General features: G+C 42.2%; 1 protein-coding gene across 1 annotated transcript in view; it reads left to right on the top strand.

Annotated features, from left to right (window-relative positions):
• The window catches only part of ATPAF1 (ATP synthase mitochondrial F1 complex assembly factor 1), a 9,228-nt gene extending 1,080 nt beyond the window's left edge, over positions 1–8,148 (top strand). Inside the window, exons 3-9 of the mRNA XM_010139553.1 lie at positions 83–133; positions 815–877; positions 2,250–2,300; positions 4,114–4,161; positions 6,015–6,110; positions 6,637–6,744; positions 7,673–8,148. Coding sequence (XP_010137855.1) covers positions 83–133; positions 815–877; positions 2,250–2,300; positions 4,114–4,161; positions 6,015–6,110; positions 6,637–6,744; positions 7,673–7,867 — 612 coding nt within the window. The 3' untranslated portion in view covers positions 7,868–8,148. The remainder of the gene's footprint in view (positions 1–82; positions 134–814; positions 878–2,249; positions 2,301–4,113; positions 4,162–6,014; positions 6,111–6,636; positions 6,745–7,672) is intronic.
• The last annotated feature ends 1,529 nt before the right edge of the window (positions 8,149–9,677 follow it).

Here is a 9,677-nt window from a genome sequence, read left to right as displayed (position 1 = left end):
GAATGTTATGCATGGCAGGGAAGGCAAATAAATGGTATTAAAGCATCAACTGTAAAAACTAAAGAACAATGTTTTCTTCTAGGCAGAAGGCTTGGGAACAAAGACCTCAAAGGGGGGATTCACAAAGGATAAGGTAAGTGTTAGGGGAGGACATGCTGACAAATCAAGGATGTAGATTAATTTGCATTGCTACCATGTGCCTCAGCCAAAAGCTTCTTGACATAAAACTGATGTTCCTTATGCTGCACTTGAGTTTAAGATTTTAATTTACTCTTGGGATTGTGTTCAGTCTTTTAAAACTGATGTCTCTCTGAGACCCCAGAAGTTCCTGCCAGTTAGGGGTTCTGTACTGAATGTCACAGTAATAACTAGGAAGGGTTAGGCTGCCTTTGCAGCATGTAAATTTATTTTTCAAAGATCAGCCAGCAGAAGGACAAGAGAATGGTTTTATCCTCTTTCACGTTCCTGTATTTTGGAAAACTTTCTGTGTGAGTCTGCCAGCAGAGCATGTCTGCAATGGCTGAAGCCAAAAGGCTGCAGCTCCTCTTGCAGCTTCAGTAGAGATCTGCACAGCTGGAGCAAAGTGTGTCCCAACAGAATCTCTTCCGCCTCAGTGTGTGAATCCACTCCTTAGTATGTTACTGCTTGTCATTTACAAGTTTCTTTGGTAATTAAGAGGACTAAGTCACACTGTGAATTGAATTAGGTTCCTCTAGCTTGATTTTATTCTCTGTAATTGCTTCTGTTCATTCTCAATTCCCGCCTGAGTCAGAGAATGGTCATCAAGCCTAGTGCCTTATGCTTTCTCTTGCAGACGCTTGACTCGATTCTTAATGTTGAGATGGTGAAAGAAAAATCAGCAGAGGAGATAAAACAGGTAATGGATTTAAATGGAATAAAGTTTGCTCCACATCTGTGCTTAATAGTAATCCACGTGTGAGGATGGAATTTTTACTTAGACCAAAAAATAAAATATGGCTATGGCTGTATATTTAGAAAAAGCACATTCACATACGTACCAATAGCAGAAGGCAAAGTTTTCTCCATACAGGTAAGTCCTCCTAGGATGTACCCACTTGATAAATAACGCATCTGGACGCATCACTCAAAGTTTGTCTTTAGTGTAACGGTTATTGTTGCCATTTAATGTGCAGCAGTTGAACTCGCTCCTGTCAGTTAGCAAGCTCCTCCTTAGCAAGCTCCTGTCAGGTTTGAAGCCAGGTAAAGGACAGGTAAATTCTAGCAGTAGCTCATATGAATTATGTTACTTCTGCTTCGCAGGAATAAAACCAAAGCTTTTGTCACCTTGTACCTTTGTTTGCATTGTTTGTCATTCAGGAGCCTGTGTACCCATACTGAAGCTGGTTAGGATAAGAAGGATCTGTTTGTTTGTATGAAGAACAGTGTGAATCAAGTTACTGTCCCTAATATCTACTTGGCTTTGCACTGTATTTGGTTTATCAAGTTATAAGCCACATCAGAACAGACATGACTTCAGTTGGATCTGGTATTTTTTTTCTTATCAGACTGTATGCCAAGCTACCGCGTAGGCACGATCACTGAAGGGGAGCTGCACAGAAGTAGGAGCCTTCTGGCATGACAAGAGAGAGCAGAACCCTGTCTACTTTCCTGATAGCTCGAGAACATTATAGAAGTGGTGACGTGCTCTGCAGGGGATGGTGTGAAACAGCAGGGAGTGGATTTGATAACTCGGGAGTTTCCTTTGAGTTCCTCTGTTTCATTGATTAAACATTTTACTGGCAATTCTCATTAGTTATGTAGGACTGGGGAAGAGCAACTGAAAAAGGTCCTGAACTCTGCACTTTTACCGGTACTTGTCCATTTATTAAGGATTTTGAGCTTTTTTGGAGGTATTGCCATCCAGCTGTCACAGAGAAAAAGATTGTGAACACAGAGGAGCATTATGGAAAGGCTTGTTTTATGTTGAAAATGTTTTGTATGTTCTTTATTTAAAAAACCAACCAAACCAAACCTCAGACCCTCTAGAAGTCGTTAACGTGATTGTTGGGTAAAACGTAAGAAGCACTGCTGATGGCTAGTGAATCTTGAGCCACCTCTGAGCCCACTGCTTATTTCTGTGACCTAGTTGAAATCTGTCGCGTGGTACGAGTACTCTGGAGATGTGTATTGCATTAGCAGGAAAGTCAGTCAGGCTTCCTTTGAAAGCATTTAATATTACTGCTAGATGCTCGATTTTAACTGTATCTCATCTCCTTTGCTTCCTGCAGATTTGGAACCAGTATTTTTCTGCAAAAGATACGGTTTATGCTGTTATTCCTGTAAGTAGTTCCCCTGTAGTTACGCACTCGAAAGGCCAGTGTGCACAGCTTTGCTTTCTAACTGTGATTCTCTTGCTTTTAAAAGCAGTCACTGAAGGCAAATGAGGTTTCAAGAACAAACTATCTTTCTGCATTGAGTCATCTTACTTACAGGTTTTTGTTTCCAGAAATGTGTCCCCCATTTTTTCCTCGCTTACCTCAGTCTCAATAAAGCTAGTACCTTTTTCTACACATCTGGCTTCAATTCCCGGGCATTTTTTATTATGAGTATCCGATACTCTTCACAGGCCCTTAGTATCCATTAAGGCAGCATTTGTATTTCCACATCATTTTTTCTCAGAGTTGCTCCTTCTTCCCTCTCTTCCCCGCAGCATGGACAGCTAACTGCAGTTTAACAGGGCAGTACTAGAGCATTTGGCTAATAACTTGCACGTGGCTAATCACTTATGACTTATTTCGTACATTTAAAACTGTTGGCAGCACTGGCTTTCACTGAGATCAGATGGTGCTTCCTGTGATAAGATCATACTCCTTATTCCTGGTAGCTTTACCAGATGGTAATTGTTGTTAGTCCGCATGAGGCCAAAGGAGGTCTTTTTTGCCTTTGGGGTTTTTTATTCTTTGCTTCAGAGAGATTTCCTTCAGTCTCTGTGTGTTTGTGATCTCTTCAATCTGCCTTTTCACAGCTGGGCACGAACTCTGTGTTCCTGAGTTCTTGAAACCTCATTTCAGTCTGGACTGTGATTTGTAATTGCACTTGGCCCTTTGAGCTGCAAGTGGAGTCGATGGGAGGCTGCATTCTAAACCTGTGAAGTGCTGTATGCTCTGAAAACGGCAGCGTGGGATTTGAAGTCAAGCAGCTTCATGTTTCAGTTTTTCCAACATGCAGATGTTGTGAAAATAGGTCGAATTGCACTTTTACTATAGCAGAGGGCCACAGCCAGGGACTCCAGTTCAGATGGTGTAGGTCTTTCATTAGTGGGACTGGCACAGGGTTTTGGCACGGTTTTAGAGCAGCTTTGGAAACTTGCAAGGCTTTAATACAAAGCAGATCCTAGACACGTTAGGAGGTAGTTCATGGTGTCACTGGGGGGCAAAAAACCCCTGTGTCTTTTGCCAGAAGCTTTTTGTTGGCTGGAAGAAAGGCCTCGCGTAATTGTCAAGTGCTCAAAAGCACACGCAGAGGAATTTTGCGCTGACAAAGAGCATGTGTTTTCTTTCCTGAACACCTTAGAGTAGGCATTAATAAATGGTGCTGGGAAGAGAGGAGCAGGCAAAAGGCTTGGGGGAACGCAGAGAACATGTGAATGAGATTGCCAGGTCTCATCAGGGATGACTAAATGTGTCTGTGGTTTTAATATAAACCTTTGCAATAAGTATGTTATTTGAGTAAATACCTCGGCTGCATTCAGTACTGAAGAACAGATGACTGTGATGTAAAATCCACAATTTGGGGCCAGGGGTATGTTGTCTTGCTCAACTGTTGGCACCTTGTGATGCAGTGGAGCTATTAGTGAAAAGAGGACGTAATGTAAGCCTGGAGTGTGGTTGCCCCACCTCCAAGGGTTAAAGCTTTGGATCTAAGGAGTTTGCTGCTGCATCTGAGAGAGGGCATTGTTAAAACAGGATACTGGTGGTGTTTCGGGAACTCAGAACTAAACATGGTTTTCCACGCACTTACCGTTAGCTGTTCCTCCAGTGAGACCTTCTACAGATGGAAGCTGTAACCTATGAAGCTTAATGAGGTGTTTCTGAAGAACTGCATCCATGTTTGTGTTATGAAAATTGAATTTCTCTTTCTCCTTCCCTAAAGGCTGAGAAGTTTGATTTAATATGGAAGAGAGCCCAGAAATGTCCATCGGTATGTATGGCAGAGAGTCGCAGTGCGTGGATCTGTAGCTGTAATGCATTTCTTCTCTCTAAAGCCTGATTCATAAACTCTTGACCCTTCTGCATTCACACTCATTCTGTCAGCTTGACAGGTAAAATCCAGGTGTTCAACTATCTTGTTCAGATAAGAGCAATGGCAATTACGTATTGAGGAGTTTCATCTAGCAGTCAGATGTCTAGATAAAAGAGGTGTAGGTTCAGAAACAAGAGCACAGGGTCTCCCACTAGGGAATAGATGTAGCTGCATGCCTCTAGTTTCCATTAATCGATATCTTGTGGTTAAGTCTCCTCTGTGTTGTGAAGAGCCAAGCCTTTTAGGCCAGCTTCAGTGATGTTCCTGCATATCTTTCCTTATTGTTTAAAGCATCCTTGCTTTAACCTGCAGGAACTGTTGTTAGCTATAGCTACATGTCACCGTGCCATTGCATTGCATGTACATGGAGGTGTTGAGTTCTGTTGTCTTACTGGTTGGTGTGAATTGGTTCCCTTTCTTTTCATGTTTCTTTACTGGCAGCAGAGATAGGAGCATCTGAGATAGAAGAAGACGAGAAATCAGTACGTTTCAGTTCTGTCCACAGAAAGAGCTGAACCTTGCCACGTCTTAGCCTGCTTTTCCTCTTAAGTGTGTGTAGCCGTGCTTTCTTCACCGCGCTGATAAAGATAGGTAAACAGCAAGAAAGAAAGGGGGGGGGAGTTGGATGTAGTCAAACCCGTTGTTGTAGGTACACAGTAAATACTCTGTGGGTTGCATATTAGGCATATGCCAGCGTGACAAAACACAGAATACTGAGAAGGTGTAATACGGTTGTTGCAGAAATGAGTGGGTTCCCAAGATGTGGGTTCACTGTTTCTCATGTGGGCTGGCGGATAGCTCCTAAGCTTCAATTAGAAGATTCCTGTGTGCATGAGCATGATGTTGCTCTAAAGAAGCTGAAGTGCAAACGAGCAGAGCGGCTAAGAAGCTGAAGGATAGCTGTCTGCAGTCTTGTACCATGTGCTGCTGGATTAGTGTTGCTTTCAACACTGAAAGTAATGTGTTTTTACAGTCATTTGTGTGCTGAAGCATGGCCTTCATGTGTTTTTCACTGTGCTGAGACAGAAGTGCTTCACTACTTGATAAAAACAAAGTAGGTAGACTGCGCTGCGTTGAGAGGATCTACAAAATAGAACTGAATGAGAGATTTTGCTGGATTGATGGATTGGTCCTGTATGTTTCACTTGCCAAGAGCAAGATCAAATATATCTGGCTTCCCAAGGTAGTTGGTGCTTGGGAAGTTACTAATGGCTTTAAGTGCTTTTCTGTGCGGTGCAGTGGCATTTAGTCAGGTATCCTGCATGTTTTTTCTGCTCCCATGTCATCTTTTCCCTTGGTGTGGGAAAATGAGCAAGTCCCTGTCCTGTGGAGCTGAATGGACTGTCAGTCTAGAGAGAAAATGCTTGCTGCCTGTTCTGAAACAGTTGGTGACAATAAAGGATTAAATATTCTAAATGTTCCTTATCTTATATTTTACCATTTCTGCTGTTAATTTTCTAGAGGTGAACAAAAAGGTCAGAGTCTGAATGTTCTCCACTCTCCTTTCCTTTGTTTCATATAATACTGATAAAAGTATGTGCCAGGGTATTTGCTAATGAAATAATACTGAGAAGGTTATAATGGTTTCAAGTCTGGTTCCTGCTGTTCTGTCACTCCTGGTGGGGCAAATAAACCCTTTTTTCTGTGGTGGTTCACTCGCTAAAGTGTTTATGCTGGAGGCCAGTATGACAAGGGCATTGTTTTGTCCTATGAAATGGAGATTTGGAGCTTTTTTTATCATTTTTCTGCAGTTTCTATATGCTTTGCCAAGAAAGGAAGGCTATGAGTTCTTTGTGGGGCAGTGGTCAGGAACAGAATTGCACTTCACTTCCCTAATAAACATTCAGGTGAGTGGTTGGAATAAAAGTTAAAAAAAATGGCTTAGGATCCAGAAATATATAATATCAGCATATTACAATATATAATATTTGCTAAATAGTTTAACGAACAGGTTGTCCAGCTTAATTTGAAAAGAATTATCGGGGAAAACTGCCATTAATTATGGGTAAATTAGTAAGGTATTAAGGGCCTAATCTAAAGGAGAATGAGGTAGAAGTCAAATAGACTCAAAACAGAAGCAAGAGCTAAACTTCTTAGAACTGTTTTTGCAAGCTACTTAAAATACCAGTACATGCGCTAAGATGTAATGTGTTTCTGGAAATTGTGGGTCTTTTTAAATGCAGAATGGTCTTTAGTCAAGAAAAAACCCCAACCTAACTCTGTAAATCCCTTGTTTTCTGTAAATCCCAGGAATAATACCTTTTAATTAGAACTGACCCTTTACCCCTGAAAAATTTTGCAGTCAAGCCTCCAAATCTGCAACAGAGTCAGAATTCTTTGTGGGATACTGACAGGTTTGTTTATCTCCTTCAGACCCAGGGTGAAACTGCTCCTAGCCAGCTGGTTTTGTACCATTATCCTGAGCTGCAGAAGGAAAAAGGCATAGTACTAATGACAGCAGAAATGGACTCCAAGTTCTTGGTAAGAAAAATCTGCTCACTGCCTGCCATCATTTTGTGCTGCAACTCCTCCTGCAGTTTTGACTTAACCAAATTAAAGTGAAGTCTTTAAAAGACCCTTTCCATGAGGTTTCTTTAACCTAATCTACTTAATACTAGGGAAAGCTAGAAGGAAATCATTGGTCTTTGTCTATCTGGTTATTTCAGCTCATGAATTTTTTTTTTCTTGCTTTGGATATTATATTTTATTGTTGTAAAAAAAAAAAAACAACCCTCTGTTTTTCATATTAATGGAAGCAAATTGAAATGAAAGATGTTGCTGCCTGCCAACAAATTAAAACAGTGTTTTGACGTTTAATATTTCTTGTCAAACCAGGAGACCTCCAGAGCTATATGTTAAGTTTCTGCGTGTCTTTCTCCTTTCTCTGTGTGTGGGTGTACTGTTAATTGCATACCTGCAAGAGTACAGAGCTAAGACCAGTAGCACTGGAAATTATTCTGGTGGGCCAGGATAACTAAGCATCCCACCTCTAGCTGACCTACTTACACCAGTTCTGAAACGATGCGCAGAGGAGTTATTGATAATGCATTTGCCCTGTTGTATCTCAGAATAAACAATTTTTTGCAAATAGCTCAACCGTAAGAAGGGAAAGATGAGGCTTTGGTGCATCTCCAGTGCCTTAGAGCGAGCTGGGATCGTGAAAGCTGTGTTTGACCTCTGAGGTGTACACTCAGCAGGAGAGTGGTTTTTAGGCACAGGGCTAAAGTGTGTAACTAGGTCAGGAATAAGAGAGAGGTGGTTTGTTGAGAGCTTTGCTAATCTAAGGTGACTTGGAATTGAGTCATTTGATGAGCAGGACTGCAGCCTTTCAGCTGCTGAACGGTCTTTCGGTGGGATGCCCAGATACAAGAAGGCCCTATGGTAACACATGCTTTGTTTTAACTCACAGGTGGTCCATGAAGCACAGTGCTTGGCGAATCAGGTGCAGCTTTTCTATGCCACAGATCGTTCCGAGACCTATGAATTAGTGGAGACCTTCAACCACAGATCTAGTGACTTTAAATACATGTCGGTTATAGCAGAGCTTGAGCAAAGCGGACTTGGAAGAGAGCTGAGACCTGGTCAGCTTTCTGACAAGTCGTAGAGACTGACCTGTGGGTGAAGCGAGCCAGCAGCAGCCAGGGGCTCTCCCAGGTGGGGTGCTCCTGTCTCTTTTGTTTTATATATACGGTTTGGCTACAGAAAGGATCTGGAGACATCCTGGGAACGTGATAGTCAAGCTCATCTGGCACTGATGCAAGATGAGGACTCGGGTGATTTGAATGACAACTAACTGGCAAAATGGAGCCCAGTGTAACTTCATCAGAACAAGCCGTTTTTCTGTCCTGTAACTTAGGTCTGCGTGGTCTGTTTTTGAAATCTGAAGTAACTGAAGGGGAGCTCTGTAATCGACTGCCCTGACGTGAGGAGAGGGATAATAACCAACATTTCTTCTCAGTAAATGCATTTTAAATGCTCTTCACCATTATAATTGCATGCTCCAGTGCTTTTTAATCTGTGTGGAATTTATACAAGCTTGTCCATCAAGAAAAATAATAAGATCGATGGTCTAAAACAGACCCCTCTTTGTTACTTTGTGTGTGAGGTTCTGTACACAGATCTGCACTGTGGCCTGTGTTTTTCTCAGGACTGAAAAATAGAGTGACTAGATCTGTTCTGGGAATTTTGTTCTGTTTGATTGATATATTAATTTTATCCTGTTGCTTTGCTTCTGTCTTAAGAGATGTTTTTCTTGAGGAGTAGGATATTGTGAACATGGTTTTACTTTTGTATATTTTTAATAGTTCAGAGAAATTATTGCCTGCTTTATAGGATTATTTTTTTCTCAGACTGGCATCTAGTCAGCCACCTCTACGAGCGGCATTTGAAGGGACAGAAAATAGCTCTTGTTCCCATTTCAGGACAGGCACTATCCATAATAAAAGCAAGATGGACTGGCATAGTAACAGAGAGCCACCAACCAGCTTCTCAACTGCAAAGTGACAACTGTGAAAAAATTGAGTTGGTATGAATATTCACAGCTGCTTTAGCACAGTGCTGTCGGTAAGATTTTGGCTTTACAGACTGCAGCAGATTTGGTTTTTTAAACCTGCCTTCAACAGAAGAATCCCAGAGTGTTCATGCCATGAGCTCCTCTTGTTTTCATTCCCAGCAGCACATCTGTGGACAAGGGCAGGCTGCAGGAGGATGATGTGTGGCCTGAGCATGGGTTACCAGCACACGCTGCTGCACAGGCGGATGACCAGACAGAGGACAGCCAGCAGCTTCCTACAAGCAACGCTGAGATATTTCCCATATCCACCTCAAATCCCTGGCACGAACTTGCCCTCAGCACTAATGGCCTGTTATGCCCAGGCCACGACGCGTCCTCCCACCAGCCTGCTGCAGCTGGCAAGCATTCCCTCTGCCAGAGAAACAGAGGCAAGAAGGGTCTGCAGCTGGTCTCTGTCAGAAAGACCATTTTTTTGGGCAGGGCTGGTATCAGATTTTTTCAGTGCTACCTACCCTTAACTGCTTAGTGATTAAAGAGCTCTTACACAACCTGTTCACTGGTGTAATTGTAGGGCCCTGTTGCTGTTGTGCTCACTATCACTCCCTACGTTCTCAGCCCATACTTTGCATGGAAACAGTGTTCAGCTAACACTAATGGTAGATAATAAGGTTTTATTGTTGGGGTCCATTTTAGCAGTGACTCATTTACATTAGGTGTGAACTCTGCTCCTTCAAGGAGATGGTCTTGCTCATTTGTTTCCGATTGTGTTGGGTCTGTGAGTGTGTGCATCACAGGGGAATAATCGGAGGGGTTGTGAATAGGGCTGTGATAATCTGAGCTGCAAATCACCTTTATTCAAAGCCTTTCTCCTTTGATAGCATTTGTGCTCTATTTATCATTT

The sequence above is a fragment of the Buceros rhinoceros genome, unplaced genomic scaffold (assembly GCF_000710305.1).
Source record: "Buceros rhinoceros silvestris isolate BGI_N320 unplaced genomic scaffold, ASM71030v1 scaffold41797, whole genome shotgun sequence".
NCBI lineage: Eukaryota > Metazoa > Chordata > Aves > Bucerotiformes > Bucerotidae > Buceros > Buceros rhinoceros.
Note: the sequence above shows the minus strand (reverse complement) of the source record. Positions and strands in the feature narration are given on the sequence as shown.